At 38.1% G+C, this 22,121-nt stretch overlaps 1 protein-coding gene across 1 annotated transcript in view; it reads left to right on the forward strand.

The window, feature by feature from the left end:
* The window catches only part of LOC114661149 (cytoplasmic phosphatidylinositol transfer protein 1-like), a 149,108-nt gene that overhangs the window by 101,574 nt on the left and 25,413 nt on the right, over positions 1–22,121 (forward strand). The window contains exon 9 of the mRNA XM_028814318.2: positions 9,120–9,183. Within this exon, the coding sequence (XP_028670151.1) occupies positions 9,120–9,183 (64 nt within the window). The remainder of the gene's footprint in view (positions 1–9,119; positions 9,184–22,121) is intronic.

A 22,121-nucleotide genomic window follows, 5' to 3' on the forward strand; every position in this document is an offset into this window, starting at 1 on the left:
TCAGGCAGAAGGTGGCATGGCTTTACCTAATTTTCAGTTTTATTACTGGGCAGCAAACATACAAGCCATAAAAACCTGGACACAAATAAATGCACATACACAGGCTTGGTCTGCAATAGAAGTAAAATCCTGTAGTACTTCTTTATATTCCCTGCTCTGCTCTCCAATAAATGAAAGTTATCGCAAATATACTAATAACCCAATTGTGCTTCACTCACTCAGAATATGGAACCAAATTAGGAAGCATTTTAAGATGGAAAACCTTTTATCAGTGGCACCTCTGCAAGGGAACCACCTCTTTCAACCTTCGCAAGTATATCCAGTTTTTAATACCTGGAAAAGTTTTGGGATTAAAATGCTCAGAGATCTTTATATAGACAACATATTTACATCTTTTGAACAATTACGTTCAAAATTTAACCTCCCAGCTACACATTTCTTTTACCATCTTCAAATTAGAAATTTTGTTAAACAGAAATTGCCCGATTTCCCCCACCTTGCACCCTCCACAATGCTGGAAAAAATACTGCTCAATTCCGAGGAAACAAACACTATTTCCGCAATATATAAAATCTTATTAGAGTCCCTACCTTTCAAAGATCCAAGAGGACATTGGGAAGAAGATCTCTTAATCAATATATCAGAAAAGGAGTGGAAGGTAGCAAAGCAGAGAATTCACTCGAGTTCTATATGCGCAAAGCATAGAATTATTCAACTAAAAATTATATATCGAGCTCATCTGTCTCGCTTAAAACTGTCCAAAATGTTTCCAGGCCAGGATCCAACCTGCGAGCGCTGCAACCAAGCTCCTGCCTCACTGGGTCACATGTTCTGGGCCTGCACCAAACTAACATCATTTTGGACAAAAAATTTTTAAGTGCCTCTCAGACAGCCTTGGGGTCACAATCCCTCCTAACCCACTAACAGCTGTGTTTGGTGTCCTTCCAGATGGACTTGAAGTGGAGAAGGACAAGCAAACGGTGATTGCATTCACTACACTATTGGCACGCAGTCTTATTTTGTTAAATTGGAAGAATCCTAATTCTCCTCTTATAAGTCAGTGGGAAACCGATGTTTTATATTATTTGAAATTGGAAAAAATCAAATTTTCAGTTAGAGGATCTGTACAAAATTTTTTCAAAACTTGGCAGGATTTAATCAATATTATTTTAGAATAAGAGAATTAACTATTATTGCATTTAACTCCCTTCTCCATCTCTTATTTATATAGATATTTACTTCTCCCCTTCTTTTGTCTAATGTTGCCTTATTAAAAAGCTTAAAGCAATTTTCCTTTAGCTAAGCTCTCCTTCTCAGGGGTGGGGTTTGATTTGTCTTCAAATTTGTTGGGTTATAAATTGATCTGTTTGTATGGAATGATTACAATGAAAATTAATAAAATAAAAATTAAAAAAAAAAAAAAAAATTTTGTTGGGCAAAAATGATGAATGTATCCATTTAAAATAAACACAATAACGTGCAGAAAGTGAAGGGATATGAATACTTTCTGAATCCACTGTATGTCATTGGTTACTTTAAGGAAATAAGTTTTATATTTGGGAATACTGTAAACCCACAGTCTTTCTTCTTCTTATTCCTCCTCTTCATCTTTTCCCACTTTTACAGTATGTGGGGTTGATGTACCTGATCACCCTTCTCCAAACTCTTCCTCACCAGTCAAGCCCTTTTCCTTCCAATCTTCTTTTACTTTATCCACCCACCTCTGCTTTGTCCTCCCTTGCTTTCTCTTCCCTTGTACTTCCATTCCATTCACTCTTGCCCACATCTTCATTGTCTCTCCTCATCACATGTCCACAGTAACCTACTTTCCTATACTTTCTTTCATATCTCTTACACTTTTGCTGTACCTGATTGTCTCATTTCTAATTCTGTCCTTTTTTTTTGTAACTCCACACATCTGTCTCAACATACTAATTTCTGCCATATTTCACTGCCCATGTCTCAGCTCTATATATTGTTGCTGTACGACTGTCTTAAAAAACTTACCTTTAACCTTTGCCTTGCCTTAATTCTTCAATCACACAATACTCCAGATACCTTTTTCAGATTGGTCCATCTACACTGCACTCTATGGGTTATCTCTGCATCTAGTGTTCCATTTTGGGGTGCCACTGATCCTATAAAATCACATCTTTATAAACCTGACATCCCAATCCAAGGACTTAGTTGTTTGAAATGTGAACTAGCAACAGCATATTTTGGTGGATGGTATAATTTTACCTCTGTAAAAGGCTTCATCTATCTGCTTGCGATTTTCAACAACTATTAATTTATTATTTGGTGTTAGTCTTCCTCACCCAACTATCACATGGTGTAGTATAGTGTGAGTAGGGTAGTGAGAGAGCTAGTTTTTTTAATTGATAGTATATGAAATGTAGTCATAGATGTGCTGCTAAAAGTATTAGACCTGTTTTTTTTTTTGCTTTTAATGACATGCCCTGTCTACTGTGTAATTCTTTACAATGGTATATATGTATCAGTATGCTTTATATTTTGTTTTCTTTATTTCAAAATGAAATCACATTTTTGGTTATTTTATTTTTTTCAGAACTTGTCCAGGAAATTGTTTCAGGGTGTCACACCTCCACAAGCCTGAGCGTCTACTCGAGTGTAGAGATGTATTATTTGCCCTTTGCAGGTCATGTCAATTCCCTTCTCTCTTCTCTGTGTAGGAGGTTTGAAGCAAGGAAAACTATGATCTAAATAAAGTTGAGGAGTACACGTTCTCCTGCAAACCGCTATTTGGAAATAGAAGCCTTTTCTCGAGCTTTGGTTCGTGACACAGTGAGCCTGAATAGAATTCTAGAAGAGGTGTGAAAATGAGATTTTATTTTTAGCCAGCCTGCCCATCTCCAATAATCTGTTCACAAACACCCCCCACCTATTTGCTGATACAGTTAACTACTTCTCTGCTGTTTCCATGGTATTCCTATCAAAAGGAGTCTTGAGATGCTAAAAGTGCTTTCTTCCAAGAAAGTATTACAATCTCTTTTGTTAGGCAGAATCCCCAAAAATTGAAAAAAGTCCTTTATTGATGCCCAGTTAATATTTTTCTCTGCAGTCCATTAGGGACGTTTTCCCAGCCTTTAGTGCTTTCATTTATCTTTAATATATCTTTTCATATATATATATATATATATATATATATATATATATATATATATATATATATGTATATGTATATATATATATATATATATATGTATATGTATATATATATGTATATATATATATGTATGGTTGAAATAGTTTACTGTCAAATAAATGCAAAGAGTACGCGACACGTGTTTCGCCCTCATTATGGGCTCATCAGGCGTACAAACTCCACTGCACTCCCTCTCGGGAATCGAACCTGTGCAGTGGAGTTTGTACGCCTGATGAGCCCATAATGAGGGCGAAACACGTGTCGCGTACTCTTTGCATTTATTTGACAGTAAATTATTTCAACCATATATATATATATATATAATGTTAAGGCTTGCCTATTTGTCACAGAAAAGCTCACAAACCACTGAGCCTTGAACGTTGAAAGTGGTCTTAATTGAGAGCTTATGACGTGATACGTACAACATGACTCATGAATTGGATGTGACAGTGTACCTCTGCCATGTAATTGGCCTTCAGGTTTTTCTCACAGCAAGAGGCCTTGATGGGGCACAAGCCGTTTATGTGATAGAAGAATAAAATGACAGCTTCAGCATCCACTGCCTGTCAAGCTCATGCGGCACAGCAACCTACTGGTACTTGCGTACTACTATTAGGTTCAAGTTCCAGTTTGTTGTCCTGTGTATGAGCAAAGTTTACATTGCATGCCTTCCGTTACTAGCTTTTTCAAGCAATTCATATCCGTAGAGGTTTGTGCGAGTGGACAGTGCTCATTTAAATAAGTATATTTTGGTGTTCTTAGGCAGTGGTGGTTCTGTGATGATTTTATTGCATGCAGGTAGGTTTAAATATGAGGTTGAATCTTCGTTATTAGTGATATCTTGCTACTCCTGCCACATGTGTCACACATCAGTGCCCTCTGCTTGACCAGTAGTCTTCACTTTTTAGATCTGTTTCACTGTTAGTCTATGGCAGAATGTACAAAGCTGGTAAAATAACAGAGGAAATATTTTCTCAGGATGAATATAGGTCTACTTTTAACTGTGTGGTATCTTGGTATAGATGAGCATAATTTAGAAAGGATTTTTAACATCTGAGATTGTAAATCATTAAGCCTCCTCATTTATCAGTGTTGGTTCAGTTAGGTCTGCAGTCTGAACGATTAATTGCTGTGTTGGAAATGTGTGGCGTAGGTTGCATATTTTGAAGAAAAGCATAGAGCAGTACTTTCTATTCTATTGTCAATTTGTCTCGTGTTTTACTTGGTCTGGATTGCTGTAACTGTTACAGTGTAACACATTTCCCAATTAAATGTTTGCCAACTTTAATAAACAGACTTTCAGAAAGAGAGAACCTAGTAAGAGAGTCTCAGTGCAGAATTATGTAACAACCAGTATCTGGATTAGGAAAATAAATCTTTCATTTCTTTAGATATTCTCCCAAAATAAAGCTATATGTGGAAAAGTGCACTATGGGGTCCATTACCAGAAAAGTCTGTCTTAATGTCTGCATGAGCCAAATGCTGTTAAACAGAACTTTCCAGAAATCATCACTGAGTCTGATAAAAGGCCACATTTGTTCTTGCCTCTCTGTCTGTCCTGTGTACATCTTTTTCACTAATGCAGCTATCTTTTAAATGCACTCCAGGCTCAGTTTTTTTTTAGAGTTTACTAATTTATCGCTGTACTTTTTACATTCCTTCCATGTCCATATCAGACAGACCATCATAAAAACAGGCGAGCTGTTGTTTATAACAGCACTGTCTGAAAGCAGTACTTTAACCATAAACAAATAATATTTTTGGAACCTGTACTATAAATGTGTTTAATTTAAAAGTCTTAGACATAATGTAGGGCCAGACGTTGGACGGTAATTTCCAATCATTTATTTATTCATTTTGCTAATTTTTCCATCCAAAATGACCAGAAATTACAAGGTCATGGTACAGCTGTTTACAACTGTTTCCACAACTGGAGTAGAGCAAGCTTAAGTGTCTCACTCTGAATGACGCGCTAAGTGAATGGTGCAGATTGGACTTGGCAGCCTTTGTGTTCCAAGTAACTACTAAGCCGCCCTACTTCAAACGTTGTGCAAGATTAAATGCTTTGCGACAAGAGGAGAGCCTTTTGGCGGCACAGAGGAGTTTTTTTTTTATTTTATTTAAGACACTAACACATTTTAAGAGAAGGATACACATCACGGAGAACTCAAAGAATAAATTAATGGAAAGCTAAATAAAACCCTGCTTCCTCTCAGGGACTGACTAAACATTTCTTGAACTCCTCTCTGCTTTGTGGTTTAGCTTGCCCATTTGTACACCTTAAAGTTTCAAATATGCACACACTTCACACCCCTCTCAACATAAAATCACCTTTGCCAGTAACTTTTTTTTAATAACTGCTTACAATATGCCTCTAATCAAGGGGTGGCTTTAAACCTAGTCCACCTCTGGGGTAGAGGTAACCTTACATTTGCTCCAGGAACACCAGAGTCAGAGCTCCCTTTAGTTTCCCTATGGTGAACCTTGTGTTTCTTTTATCAAGCTTTTATGACCCATAAGACATCCTACTCCATGGAAGAGTGGTAGCACAGATTGTCTTATTGTCAGGATGGTATAAATCTGAGGGCTGTCGGAAGATGGCATCTCAGTCAGAGGAACAACATCCTGCAAGAGTGACCTCCCAGACTCAGACCTGCTATATACAGCTGAGACTTTACAGAGGCCATTGAGGCTTAAGAGGCAGATTTTGTGCCTATTTTCTGTTGCACCACTGCATGCTCATTTTGTTCATTCTGGACATTGGCAGTAAATGGGGTGACCCAGTTGGCACCTCAGGTTTTCTTCGGTTCTCTTCTTCCTTATATGCCTTGTACAGTGGTTATCTCTCAGTGTTTTTATCTTGGATCAGTGTTTCTCAACTTTTAAGTATTTGCGACCCGAATTTTCATAACAGTTTTAATTGCGCCCCCCTAACGTTTTTTTGAAACCCTGATAAAATGTATTCCTATATTTTTTGCTGCCGATACATCGCTACAAGTTGAAAATTTCCCTACGAATAGCGAAATTACGCCACATATGGCAAAATTTGCGCCCCCTTTTTTGTTAGGGGGGCACGCCCCACAGATTGAGAACCGCTGCCTTAGACCATGTGCCTCTATCTTACATGCTTACACATATACAGTACTGTGCAAAAGTTTTAGGCAGGTGTGAAAAAATGCTGTTAACAAAGAAATTTATCAGAAATATAAATAATGATTGTTTATTGTTATCAATTTACAAAATGCAAAGTAAGCGAACAAAAGAAAAATCTAAATCAAATCAATATTTGGTGTTACTACCTTTTGCCTTTAAACCAGCATCAATTCTTATAGGTACACTTGCACAAACTCAGAGATTTTGTAGGATTATAGTCAGGTGTCTGATCAACCAATTCTACCAAACAGGTGCTAATGATCATCAATGTCACACGTAGGTTGAAACACAGTCATTAACTGAAACAGAAACAGCTGTGTAGGAGGCTTAACACTGGGTGAGGAACAGCCAAACTCTTCTACCAAGGTGAGGTTGTGGAAGACAGTTTCATGTCATGGCAAGATTGAGCACAGCAACAAGACACAAGGTAGTTCTACTGCGTCAGCAAGGTCTCTCCCAGACAAAGATTTCAAAGCAGACTGGGGTTTCAAGATGTGCTGTTCAAGCTCTTTTGAAGAAGCACAAAGAAACGGGCAATGTTGAGGAGCGTAGACGCAGTGGTCAGCCAAGGAAACTTAGTGCAGCAGATGAAAGACACATCAAGCTTATTACCCTTCGAAATCGGAAGATGTCCAGCAGTGCCATCAGCTCAGAACTGGCAGAAACCAGTGGGACCCAGGTACACCCATCTACTATCCAGAGAAGTCTGGCCAGAAGTGGTCTTCATGGAAGAGTTGCAGCCAAAAAGCCATACTTCTGACGTGGAAACAAGGCCAAGCGACTCAAGTATGCACGAAAACATAGGAACTGGGGTGCAGAAAAATGGCAGCAGGTGCTCTGGACTGATGAGTCAAAATTTGAAATATTTGGCTGTAGCAGAAGGCAGTTTGTTCGTCGAAGGGCTGGAGAGCAGTACAATAATGAGTGTCTGCAGGCAACAGTGAAGCATGGTGGAGGTTCCTTGAACGTTTGGGGCTGCATTTCTGCAAATGGAGTTGGAGATTTGGTCAGGATTAATGGTGTTCTCAGTGCTGAGAAATACAGGCAGATACTTATCCATCATGCAATACCATCAGGGAGGCGCATGATTGGCCCCAAATTTATTCTGCAGCAGGACAACGACCCCAAACATACAGCCAAAGTCATTAAGAACTATCCTCAGTGTAAAACAATCTCTGATAGGGCATAAGCGAAACATTCTCTGAATATGGGTCAAAGGGATAGAGCTCCATTCTGTGGGATGCTTGAATCACAGAATGACAGCTGCTTCCGCCAGCCGTGACATTTACAGGCCAGGGATTGGAAGGAGGCAGGATTAGTTACCCAAAGTGGGCATCTTGTCTGCACTGTGGAGGGAAAGGAGGAGGAGGACATGATCAGCGACAGCACCCCTTCTTATCCCAATGTGGTATTACATTCCTCACAATATCCTGGAAGGTGGTCCTCTGACACATATGCATGAGCATATCTCTCTATTATAAAAGAAAATCTTGAGACGAGACTATTGCCAACAGATTTTTTCAAGTCCCGCTCTCCTCTCAAACCATTTTCAACCCTGCCCATGGTCCTCTCACACACAGTTCCTGCGCTCTCAGCGCTTACAAATTTTTGTTTTCCTCACTTTAAGTTCCCAGTAAAAGAAGCCATATTATGTTCAAATCTTATTGAAGAATTTCATCCCGAAGGGTTATCAACAGAAGAAATGAGTACACGGGCAATCCTAGCACCGAGAAACGATGAAGTCAAACGAATTAACGCGAATTGGTTAAATGCGTATCAATAGACTATGCTGAAACAGTTGGTGGTGATGGTGTGGAAGATGAAAACATCAACTTACAATATCCCGTAGAATATCTACAACCGTTAACACTGTCCGGTCTTCCACCGGCCGAATTACTGTTGAAAGAAGGATGTATCGTAATGTTATTGCGTAATTTATGTCTGAGTGATGGGCTATGCAATAGGACAAGTTGACTTATATTCAAAATTGGTCGAACAATTCTGACATGTAAAATTTTAACAGGCGACAAGAAAGGTAATGTAATACATCTTCTGCGGATAACATTAGACACCAAAGGAGATCTTGATATGCCATTCATATTAAAACGTTTACAGTTTCCCGTTCAAATAGCTTTTGCTATGACAATTAACAAACCACAGGGACAAACATGCAAAAAAGTCGGTTTATTTGTTAGAGAAAGAAACGATATTCACTCACGGGCAGTTATACGTTGCGTTGTCATGATGCAAGTCCAAACACGGAATCAAAAGTCAATGCGATATTGACAAAAAGTTTAAATTGTACATCCTCTTCCCATAAGCGAGCGGCAGATCCGAGAAGTGACTAGCGTGTAGCGTCCGCAAAGGGGGTTGGCGAGCGAAGCGAGCAGGGGGCAGAGTCCCCTAGTATAACATAAGAAAATATAAGAAATTAGATAATACAAGAAATTATTTTAGGGAATTCTTATTTGTTTGACAATGACTGCTACTGTCTGTGTTATACAGACAGCTGCTGATATTGCATGCTAAATACTATATATATAGATTTGTGTGTGTGTGAGAGAGAGAATGCAAGAAATGACCATAATTGAAGAAAAATCCCCATTTGACCAGTTAATATAATTTTGAATGCTATTTCCATTCCATATCACATTTTATTGATTTTAATAGTGTTTTGATTATTGTAATTTATCTTTAAGTGCTGCACAGTATATGGATTTTATAATTCTTTCTGTCTTTTTATAGGTTCTGATGCCTTTGTTAAATGTTTGTCCTTGTTGCATTTGCGTTCTTCTTGTAGGTTATCAGGGATATCTTGTTGATAGGACACCGACAAGCCTTCGCCTGGGTGGATGAGTGGTGTAGTAAGTATTCATTTTTATTTGGTTTAAACAAGTATGGCACACTGTTCTCTGCTACTAACCACCTAAATTATATTCTGCAGTTAATTCGTCATCCCTGAATGATGATGCTGATGCTGCTCATGCTAGAGCTCTCTCCTTATGTTTCTCTGTAGGATCTATCCTGGCATTTCTTATTCTTTTAAACTGTTTATACTCTGTTAAGTTAACTTTGGTGTATGCTGAGATATCATTTAGAAAAAAGAACTACATCCTCGAGAGGGGATATCAAAGCTCACATTTTGCAATGAAACTGATTATTCAGTCAACACTTTGTTCCATTATAAATGCCATTAGAGAGCATAATGTTAAGGCAGTTTACCAAATTTAACACACATTGCAATAGGGCGGTCTGAACGTGAAACAGCATGAACAAATTTCTGTTTGTGGGCCTGTTTGCCAGTAACACCTACTGCAATTTAAAATATACCATGAAATAAATGTGTTTTTAGTTTTTAATTATTTTTCGTTATAATTAAGGCAGATGTCTTCGAGCCTTAAAGAGAGTTTTAAAATCCTGTGTTTTGTCTTTGGAACTATGGCTAGCATTTATTCACAATACTAATAATGAGCCATGTCATCTATGCTGCTTATTTCTTTTTAGTTAAGTAAGCCAACATCATTCAGCAATATGATTTTTCTTTCATGTTTATATATACTTGACCAGTCCCTTAGGCATAGTAATTCCTACATCGTTTGTGACAATTGCTTGTTACAGTAAGCATAAATTTGACAAACTAACCAGTTGTAGTGTCCTTCATTATTTTATTTCTGTATGTTCCTAGCAGGATGGTTTTTCACTCCACCCAAGCTATTAATTTGATGCTAATCATACCTTCTAATTGTCACCGTGCTTAATTAGGCTTCTTGTCAAAGTGTTTCTGAAGCTTTTAGTTGTCAAATTACATTGTTCATACTCATTTTGTTTATGTTGCATAGATCAGATGTAGGCATAACACATTCTCCATGACATGACATGCTATGTGGCAACATCTGGCATGGCGTTATTTTCAGGGATTGTCATGATTTTCTAAAAGTACTTCATTATGTTTAATGCATTCACCTTTAACTAGCCAGTCATAAGAAACTGACTACTGTCCTGACTTTGTGCATAAATGTTAGCTTAATGTTTGATAATGTTTTATTTCTACAGTATTTATACAATTTCTGAATCTGCTTAATCCAGTTCAGAGCCATAGAGAGCTAGATAAAGCCTATCTCAGAAACATTTAAGGCAATTCAGCAGCCATACTACCTGCACTTCAGAACAGGTCACACACCTGAAGCTAAGCATGTTCAGGCCTGGCCAGTACTTGGATGGGAGACCATCTAGGAACAGCTTGGGTTGCTACTGGAGGAGGTGTTGGTGAGGCCAACAGGGGGTGCTTACCCAGTGGACTGTGTGTGGATCCCAATGCCTGCAGTGCAGTAACGGGGACTTTGTGCTGTGAATATATTGCTGTCCTTCAGATTAGACATAAAACCAAAGTCCTGACACTCTGGGGTCAATAAAGATCCCTTGATATCTTTCAAAAAGAGTAGGGTTAATCCTGATGTCCTCACAAAATTGCCTGTCATGGCCTGGTCATTCTGGTCCCCCTAATCATCCCTGGTCTCTATTTGGCTATCTCTCTCACCCTTTCACCACCTAACAGCTAATGTGCGGTGAGCATGCTAGTGCAAGAATGGCACACCATCCAGGTGGATGCTACACATTGGTGGTAGTTGAAGTGGTTCCCCTCTGTCTATGTAAAGTGCTTTGAGTAAAGAGAAAAGCACTATATAAATGTAATTAATTTATTATTCATTATTTCAGTAATAGGGCTCAAGGTGCATACAGGCACACATCCGCACTTTTACATTTATAACAGGTCAATTTAGAGTCACCAGTCAATCTGAGCTGCATGTCCTGGATGGAAAAACCTTCACAGACAGGGAAACCCAAGCAAAACTCATACAATTGAGTATACCTGCAAATAAGAGTATTTATATACAAGAGACTGAGAAAGTATTCAAACTCCTTTACTTTAAGCACACTTTGTTTTGTTCTAGATTTCAGTTTTGTGGGTTATTGAGCGTAGATTGATGGACAAAAATGGCAAGCTTGTCTATTTAAAATGAAATATACAAAACAGTAAAGCATGAAGAAAGTAAAGGGATCTGAATAACTGTCTTCTGTGCTTGGAAATAGAAGAATAAATAGATTAATGACGCAAGATTATCAGATAAATCTGTCAATAAAGCCTCTCATTGAGTGATTAATTCCTGCAGAGACTGCATCCCTCCAGGAAAAGACTTTCACATATCTGGACAAGGCGGCTTAAGATCATCATTAAACCATACCTACAAGATATGACAGTTACAAAAATGATGATTACCAATACTGCATCTGTGTTTCCTTACCAGACATTAGTCAATAGCAGTATTCTTGCTAGAAAGTTCTGCTGCCAACATATTAAAGTAATATTTTGACTTATTAATGGCAATAGTAGTTAGTAAAATGAAGATAGCCTAAAATATTCACTAGAAACATTTAAAGTAAATATATTCGACTGATTATTTAAAATAACCTAAAAACTAGCCCTGTAAATGAGCATACATGACATAACACTTTACATAGTCAAATGTATATTTTTGTCCTGAATAATAAAGAACTAGAAAATGTAATGCCAAGTATCCCTCTTTGAACAATTTCCACTTCTGGTGGACTGCTGTTCTACACGCAACATTCACCAGATTACATCATTTAACATCTAAGCACTGAACAAGCAGTAGCTTTTATATCCGTGTATTTGGAAATGAATGTTGATAATGGCCATTCATTCAACCATCCATCCATCTTTTTAATTAAATGTTTTTGTTGTGGGGATTTGAAGGCTTTCCTGGCAGTGAACCAGTGTTGCATGGGATCCTTATCAATCACAGGATAACCTCAAGCACCCAGGCAAATCAAATTTATGGATACAAATTCACCTAACACGCTTGTTTTTCTGATCTGGGCTTGAAACTGATCTCAGATCTCTGAACCTGTGAAGTGGCAGTGCTAACCCCTTAACTATAGTGGTGCCTACAATTTCACAGTAAATAAGGATATTTAGTGTCATTTTGCATTCATACATCCTAGTACGATATTTGCACGTTAATCAGATTCCTAAAATAAAAGCTTTTCTTAGAACATTTTAATTTGCTGCCTGGTGGGGTTTGCTATTTTACTTGTAAGTGGCAGAAGAATGACTAATTACATCTCAGAGAGAAACTCCTGAGTACTTACATGTCACCACTTCTAATAAGCCATGTAAGTGACACCTCTGTTGTGTATAATGTGTTTGGCTGCTTTACTTTTTTTTCCTGAATGTTAGTTTATATCCCTGAAAATTAGATATGGATTAATTACAGTACACAGAGTTATAGTTTTACTCAAATACTGATCTTATAAAAATATGTTCAAGTAGCTTTGCTACCTGTCTTAAGATGGACTGAAATCTAAGTAATCAATGTAGACCTCTGCGTTAATATGAATTGGAATGTATTTTGTACTGCATGTGGTAATAAAATGAATTGCATTTGTCATTCCAGCAGGTGGCGCAGCACAAACATTCATATTTATAAAATGCATTACAATGAATGTTTGTGATGCGTCATCTGTGCAAATGACAAATGTAATGAATATGTCCCTGTTATATGCATTTTGGTATGGGATTCGTAAAAGCAGTGTTAAAGAATGTTATGCGCCGTCTTTTGGAATGACAAATGCAGTGCATTTTATTACCACATGCAGTACAAAATACATTCCAATTCATATTAACACAGAGGTCTACATTGATTACTTAGATTTCAATCCATTTTACTACTTCATATGTTTGTGATACGCCATCTGTTGGAATGACAGAGACATATCAACCAGATGGACACACACATACAGAGACTTATCCCTTTCTTAAGATGGATTGTTTAGTTACTCATCCTCAATCTTAATCAACAACATTGGGCTTTTATGTGGATCCAGCAAAAAGACAGACTACCCTTGCAAAGTTCAGATGTTGTAGTGTTGTTCAGGTGCTGACACACTACATGACACAAATTCTTCCTAAACGAGAGAAATCCTCATCACTAGAGGAAACTCAAGGTTCATAAATATAAGCAGTTAATAAAAGGGTCAAAATCACAATGGGAACTTAAAGCCAGCTAAAACATTATGTCTGAGCAACAGTAAGCCGAACAGAAGGTGTTTATTTATAACTTTAATTAAATAAGTTTGAGCAGTTATGTGTAAGCTACATGAGCAATTTCCTGACAATAGAAGCTATGTCCATATGTTAGTGAAAACTAAAATACATGGCACATGACATTATAGACCAGGAGATTTACTGAGCTGGTCACAATCTTGACTGCCTAGATTTTCACATGCAGCACAATGTGCGTGAGCTTTGAATCTCTCTTTCTTGTCACGTCCTCATATACTGTGCTTCCCAGAAAGGCTTGTGTGCTATTATTAATGTTATATAACGCAGTATACCGCTAAGGAACACTAGAATTATCCTACCATAGTTGAGAATTTTTACATTTGTCCAAAATAATGTAAAACTTCATAAAATACTGAGTGGTCTCAGTTGATTATGGAAGAGTGGACATTGCTCTCTTGTGCTTGTGCTTAGTACACTTAGAGTAATGGAAACAAAATACGTACTACTAAAAATGCATCATTATCCTTAATGAATGTATATTCTTGCCTAATAAGTGGCAAAATTTTTCGATAATTCTTCTTTTAGGCCTCATGGTTCATCATTAATTAGTATTTAAATGCAGAAATGTGCATTATACTTAAAATAAAACATATTGGATTGTTCTTTAAGATGCATACATTTGTTTTGATAATGGGTTTAGCTTTCTGTTTCTTCACTTCTCCAACAGCTTGAAGGTGGTTGCATGTAGCTGTTTCCTTGGAGATGACTAATCAACTAACACAGCTTAGATGTTGCTTTTCAGTTCCGTAATAAACACCCACACTTTGCCTTTTAACCTACCAGCAACCCCACTTCTTAAAAGCTTCTAACTTAACCCCTAAGTAATGAAATGTTTAGGTACTGAGCAGAAGGAAAAGTCTGACCTGGGTCCAACTTCTAGCAGGACAGAATGTTGGGAAGGGCAAGTATCCTCTGAATTTGACGCTTTCCTGTGGTCTCATTGCTTCAGTCATGTGGGCAAGTTTTTATTTTGCTAGTTTCATCTTCATGCAGCAGATTCAGTGTTGGAGACACTTGGTCATTGTACATTTAATATGGTGGTTAATACAAAGTGTGAATGTTGGAGACACTTGGTCATTGTACAGTTGTTTGGAGCTTTATCTGAAAGAGTGAATACTGCAAAACTCTGGTCATGGTACACTTAATTTGGTAGCTAACGCAAACCGTGAATGTTGTAGACACTTGGTCATTGTACACGTAATTTGGTAGATATCTGAAATTGTGAATCATATTGATTGCAGTAAACTGAGAAACATTTTCCTTGGGGAAAGATGAATCATAAATTATCTTTTTTCTTTGTCAAGGCTTTCAATAAAACATGCAAATTTTTTCATGCGTAACATTTGGAAAACTATCTCAGTTGTTCTTAGCAGTAATAAGTGTTGGCGGGCAGCACACATTTAGTAGAAAGCCAGGTGGCAGATTTTTAACTTCCAAACCAAACACTCTGTGCACGTGGCAGTACATTAAACCAGCATTGTTGAAGCTGGAATGCTTGTCTTTTCTATTAACCTCATGTCCCGGATGCAGCACAATAAGCTGATGACTTTGCTGTCTGCGTCTGCTTGTTCATACATGTGTTACACGTTGTTTGTCAATGCTGCACAATACACACCTTTGAGATTGCATACTGTGAAAGACGCTATATTTTAAAACTATCCTCAGGAGAGATTAACTAGGTGGAATTTTACATCTTTTGCTCATTTGATGTTATAGTTTGTTTTTTTTTGTTTTGTTTTTTTAAGATTCACTGAGGCAGCATTTCAAATTCTTCAACTTTTCTAGATTTGTTTTAAACTGTCGTGTTACTAAAGCAGCCTGTAATCATCTGCAGATGGTTTTGAGCTTTCCCTAATTAAAAATAAAAATAGAAAGATTTCTGTTTGCTTTTGAACTCGGTCGTGTGTACAGTTTTGCTTTCAACCATGACGGGCTTTTAACAGAAAGACATTCAGTGGCGGCTGGTTTCACATTTCACCTGAGACACACCAATAGTGTGCATCTCTTAGAAAACGTGTGGGAATTGATGCTGATCTCCAAGCACTCAAACTGCCTGCAGTTTCCTGGGAAACAGCAGGGCTAAATTACATCCAGGCTGAATAAATTACCTATGCAAATCCTAAACATTTACCTGCCGTGTCAATATTAGCTTACCTTAAAAGTCACATAGAATTAACAGTGTGAGGTGACGGGAGGGGGGGTCAAGTCGTGAGGAGAAGAATCTTCTTAATGCAGCAAAGGATGCAACACTGATAAAGAACCAGCTTCTTGGTACTTTTTTTATTAGTAATGCTGCAAATGTATTTTCATGAGACCTCCCATCTGTTCAGGAGGTTCAGAATATCACAGAGGCGGGCACACAGCTCAAGATCTAATTAAACTGCACATTTTGCATGAAGACAGCAGTCCCTAAGCAAATCAAGGTGGCAGCTTTACATATTTTTATAATCAAAACAACTGACCCATTGCCATATAATTTTGCAGGCTTGCATATTTTTTTTTTCACCATTGTAGACAAGTAAGAAAAGTCAATGATATCCAGTTCATAGTTTTTTTGTGAAGAAGGCATTAGCTCATCAATAAAACATCAAAGTGCTTTATGAAACTTTTAACATTAGAGATAAAAAAAGGTACAGTTTATTAAATGCACATAGCCAATAAATTCAGCAGGGCAACAAACCTTAAAGGCAGTATAGTAGAAAGAGGTTAGATATTTCACAGTTTAAAATAGTAGTGGTTTCAGAAGGCAATTACCGTATATACTCGCAGATCAGTTCTCTCTCAAGTCGGGGCTTGATTTTATCGTATAATTTCTGGTATTTTATAATGTTGGTCGTATAAGTCGAATGCGGAAAACTCACGCTATTGGTACAAGGGATTATGATAGGCTAACACCCACGTGAGAGAGTAACCACCGAGCACACGGCCTTTATTTTCTATGTGAGTGCTGCAATGCGCGGTATCACCATGTGCTCCTAATCTCTCTCTATTGTGCCTACGTGACCACACGGTGATACCCCAACTATTCCAAAGCGACGTTTGCACTGATTTGTGTTTTTTGTATCTCACACCCTCATACACCTTTATCGTAAGAGCATCCCTTATCTACGATGGAGCGTTCGATCAGAAGAAAATATGAAGCTGGTTTTAAATTAAATGTCGTTGAAGTGGCGAAAGAAATTGGTAACTGCGCTGCTGCAACAAAATTCAAAGTGTCTGAGAAACTGGTGAGAGATTGGAGGAGACAAAAAGATGTACAAAAAAAAATTAATTGTCGCATTTTTGAACGGACATATAAGTCGGGGTCTGATTTTATGATCGATTTTTCGGGTTTCAAGACCCGACTTATACGGTAGCCCTTTTCATAAAATTTCAAACTGTGATGAACTGGCGTCCTGTCCAGGATTTGTTCCTGCCTTACATCCTGGGCTAGCTGGTATAGGCCCTGGCACCCCCGTGACCCTGGTATGGATTAATCAGGTTAGAAAATCAATCAATCGATTTTATATAAAGTGCAGAATCACCATGCAGCATGGTCCCAATACATTGTACAAAGTAGAAGAATACATGGGAGAAGATATAAAGTAAGCAAAATAAAAAGAGAAATTAAAATAAAACAAAATCAGTGTTGTAGGAAAAAGAAAAATGACACACTAAAAACATTAAAAGTATGTCAACAAGTAACAAAGTAATAATAATAATCCATCCATCCATTATCCAACCCACTGTATCCTAACTACAGGGGGTCTGCTGGAGCCAATCCCAGCCAACACAGGGCGCAAGGCAGGAAACAAACCCCGGGCAGGATGCCAGCCCACCGCAGATAATAATAATAATTTAAGCATTCAAGGAATTTTTCAAGGATGATAGACCTGACTGAATTCAAAGGCACATTGTAATGAAGGGAGTAAAGGCAGGTTTTCACTCTTAATTTTAAAATATCAAGTGAGTGTGCTTCGCTTACACGTAATGGAAGGCCATTCCAAAGATAAGGTGCACAGTAGGCAAATGCTCTGTGACCAACTGATTTTTTTTTAACTGATAGAATGACCAAAAGACCAGCATTAAGAGAGCGAAGAGGACACACCGGAGTGTGTTGTGTAAATTAGCTCAGCTTATAAAGGTGGTTCAAGTCCATGTAACGCATTATCCGTTAAAAGAAGTTTAAAATCAGCTCTTGATTGTACTGGTAACCAGTGAAGAGAAGCTAGAATGGGTGTTATAAAATGACATTACAAAATTTCAAAGCGATGCATCAAAGTGTAAAACCTCACTTGCGGTTATCCAGCATTGGATCGTGTTTATTCCACCCCTCTCCTTTCACTTCCAAAAATGGATTTTATTGATGTAAGAATTCTTGCTGATAAACACTCTGAAATAAATGCCACAGAATTAGAGAAACACTATAAATTTGTATGGAGAAATTTTTTCATTATTAACAAAGTTGTTTAACTTTCTAATGCCAGTATGTTAACATGTTTATATGGTTATTTTTATATTGTCATGCTTGGGTCACAGATTTGCGCAGAAACACAGGAGGTTGTAGAGAGACAGGAACGTTATTCAAACACTGCAAACAAACATTTGTCTCTTTTTCAAAAGTTTAAACTGTGCTCCATGACAAGACAGAGATGACAGTTCCGTCTCACAATTAAAAGAATGCAAACATATCTTCCTCTTCAAAGGAGTGCGTGTCAGGAGCAGTGACTGTCAGAGAGATGAGAAAAGCAAACAAATCAATAGGGCTGTTTGCTTTTAAGTATGCGAAGCACCGCGGCACAAAGCTGTTGAAGGCGGCCGCTCACACCCCCTCCGTCAGGAGCAGGGAGAGAGAGAGAGAGAGAGAGAGAGTTTGTTTTTCAATCAAAAATCAATACGTGCCCTTCGAGCTTTTAAGTATGTGAAGCACCGTGCAGCATGTCGCTTCAGGAAGCAGCTGCACAAAAGATAGCAACGTGAAGATAATCTTTCAGCATTTTTAGACGAGCGTCCGTATCGTCTAGGTGTGCGAACAGCTCCCCTGCTCAGTCCCCCTACGTCAGGATCAGAGAAAGTCAGCGCAAGAGAAAGAGAAAAGTAAGTTGGGTAGCTTCTCAGCCATCTGCCAATAGCGTCCCTTGTATGAAATCAACTGGGCAAACCAACTGAGGAAGCATGTACCAGAAATTAAAAGACCCATTGTCCTCAGAAATCCGCGAACCAGCAAAAAATCTGCGATATATATTTAAATAGATAGATAGATACTTTATGCTTACATATAAAATCCGCGATGGAGTGAAGCCGCGAAAGGCGAAGCGCGATATAGCGAGGGATTACTGTATATGATTGCTAAGTTTTCCTAGCAACCACTTATCTTTATGTTTATTGTACAGTCGTCCCTCTGTATCCACCTGCAGATTTAAAAATCAGTGGATGCTCAAGCCTGTTATATAAAATAAAATGAAACTGTGTAGTACTGTATTTACATTAAATCTATGCATATCCTCCCATATGCTTTAAATTGTCTCTAGATTGATTATAATACCTAATGCAATGTAAATGCCATGTAAATAGTTGTACAATACTGTATTGTTTAGGGAATAATAAAAAGAAAAAAACATTTCTACATGTTCAGTACAGGAGCAACAACATAATGTTTTCTTTCAACAGTTACATATTGCTTTCATTTAATGACCTGTAAGAGAAATAGAATTAAACACAAAATATTTAAAATACAAGTACATATAAAAAAATATAAATTTATTCTCTCTCTCACACTCACACACACTGTGTTAACGCTCTGATTGCAGACACTGACACCTTGGAGGGCCCTCATTAATACTATAGCGACACAGGGGGTGCGAGAGACTGAGGAATGGAATTAGCCTGTTTACATTGATTGCGGTTGAGTGGCCCTAAAAATGACTGTTTGACTTCCATTTCAGGCCCCCTTGAGCCCACCCACCAGCAAAACCTCAGCAGTGCCATTTTACAATCAGTGCTTGCCACAGAAATCAATACTAGACCTCACCCTTCTCTACAGATCATTGCAAGGTCCAAATTCCATTCTCTTAAAATAATGTTGATTTTATGCACACTCTGCATGCAGCAAGAAACCCTTGAGAGTGTGCATTTCGGCGGCTCGTTCACAAGTGACAATTATGTGCGCTGTGCTTCATTCTTTTCATATTAAAGAACAAGAGTGCTAACTAATAAATGATCTACAAATGACGACACACTGCAAGACACCGATTGCACCACGATAAAGTCGGACAATGATGCTTACTCAATTTGAGCAAATCGCGATGGAATCTTTCTCTTTGTCGCACCTCAGAAATGCCGTCACTGCACCCCATATTGGGAACCCCTGGCTTAGACCCATTGTCTTCTCTATGTTTCAACAGTAGGAAAGCTGTGGAAACCCAGGTTAAGGATGTTTTTATTAGGAATGTGAACACAGAGGGCATTATAGAGTCTCTTCATTCATGATTCTGCAAGTGTTTGCCCCCAATCACACCTTCTGGTAGAAAAATAAGGCCAGGAAGCTGTTCAGTCCGAATTATTGGGAATTATGAGATTGTAGACACTTGATGGTAAGGCACTGGCAGTGAGAAGTACTGTACAGAGATGGCACTTTGTCAAGGGTTTACAAAGAGTAGGACAGTATATCTTTGAGGGGAAGAAGAAATGTTGTTTCCCATTTTGCAAAGGCAGTTAGTGGAGTTGTTTATTATGAGGCTTTTGGAATTGCAGGGACTCGAGACTTATTTGAAATAACTGGGAACTGAGCCGTAGATGAATGTGGTTACAGCACTGATGCATGTCAGGATCCTGGCAGCGGCATTATGTTCCCTCTGGAGCCTGTTAATAACTTTTGTGAGAAGAACCATATTGCAGAGAATTACAGTAACCCAGTGAAGGTATAGAATTGGAAAATGCTTGCTTTATTGGGTGGGGAACCTGGTGCTTATTAAAAAAAGTCATTGACATAAAAAAGTAAAATGAAAGAACATTCCTTAGTTTTGTGTAATAGAAGGAACTTGTAAATTATACTTGGAATAAATAGCATTGTAAACTGATGAAGGTGTGGGATTGCAAAAATTGTTGCATGGGGAAAGTGATTTTTATATTAATAAAGTAATTTTCCTAAAGTAAGTTTCCTAGTCTTAATCAGTTGTCTTGCATGAACCTGAAACATATTTCCGTAAAAAGGATAATTATTTATCTACGCAATAAAAAAAAATATACCACCAAAGTGAACCATTGTATCCAATCATCACAGGAATACGAATTAGATCACCATCAATGTCAGTCAGATCTTTTTAAATACATTTAAATTTAAAATGAACTCCAGGTTTCCTGCTGTGCATTTTTATACCGCTTATGTTAAATGAACCGCATGTTTTATTGAAGCATACATACTTCGCAACATAAATGATACAGACATTGCAATTAAATTTACAAATGAATTATACGGTTATTCATGAGCCAGTTGGTGCCATCAAATAAGCTGGCGATTTTCTTTTCACATCATATCTTCTGTCTTGTATTGTGTGGGATGTTTAGATGTCTGTAATGCATGCTTACTTTTCTACGTGAGGATGTTTTAAACATTATTATTTTTATACAAAATTACATGATGAAAATCTTAAAGTTCTCATGTGTAACTAGCAGGGTGAAATTTACGGTAAACGCCCCGTGGGCCGCAATAAAGTTGTGACGGACCTGGGTTCATATCGCAGGCTGATCCATGGCGTTTGCACATTCTGCCTATATTGGCATGTGCTCTCCATCAGTTTAGTTTTATATAGGAAATGCATACAAGGCTGGATTAATTATTAATAAGGACATGCTTAGGGGCATCAGGGGAAGGGGGGGGCACCACAGAAGTTTTCCATGGATCATATGGTGCAAAACTGCAAATGATGTAGCTGAACCAGGTTCCACAAAAAGGGGCTCCCACATTAAATTAAAAAAAAATACAGAAATATATATATAATAATAGTAATAATACAAATAGTAATAATAGACATTAATGATATACAGTGATCCCTCGCTATATCGCGCTTCGCCTTTCGCGGCTTCACTCCATCGCGGATTTTATATGTAAGCATATTTAAATATATATCGCGGATTTTTTGCTAGTTCGCGGATTTCTGCGGACAATGGGTCTTTTAATTTCTGGTACATGCTTCCTCAGTTGGTTTGCCCAGTTGATTTCATACAAGGGATGCTATTGGCAGATGGCTGAGAAGCTAGATTGCTTACTTTTCTCTCTCTCTTGCGCTGACTTTCTCTGATCCTGACGTATGGGGATTGAGCAGGGGGGGCTGTTCGCACACCTAGACGATACGGACGCTCGTCTAAAAATGCTGAAAGATTATCTTCACGTTGCTATCTTTTGTGCAGCTGCTTCCTGAAACGACATGCTGCACGGTGCTTTGCATACTTAAAAGCTCGAAGGGCACGTATTGATTTTTGACTGAAAAACAAACTCTGTCTCTCTCTCTCTCTCTCCCTGCTCCTGACGGAGGGGGGTGTGAGCTGCCGCCTTCAACAGCTTTGTGCCGCGGTGCTTCGCATACTTAAAAGCCAAACAGCCCTATTGATTTGTTTGTTAGAGATTGTTTTCTCTATCTATGTGACATTCTGTGCTCCTGACACGCACTCCTTTGAAGA

The sequence above is a fragment of the Erpetoichthys calabaricus genome, chromosome 11, assembly GCF_900747795.2.
Source record: "Erpetoichthys calabaricus chromosome 11, fErpCal1.3, whole genome shotgun sequence".
NCBI classification, from domain to species: domain Eukaryota; kingdom Metazoa; phylum Chordata; class Cladistia; order Polypteriformes; family Polypteridae; genus Erpetoichthys; species Erpetoichthys calabaricus.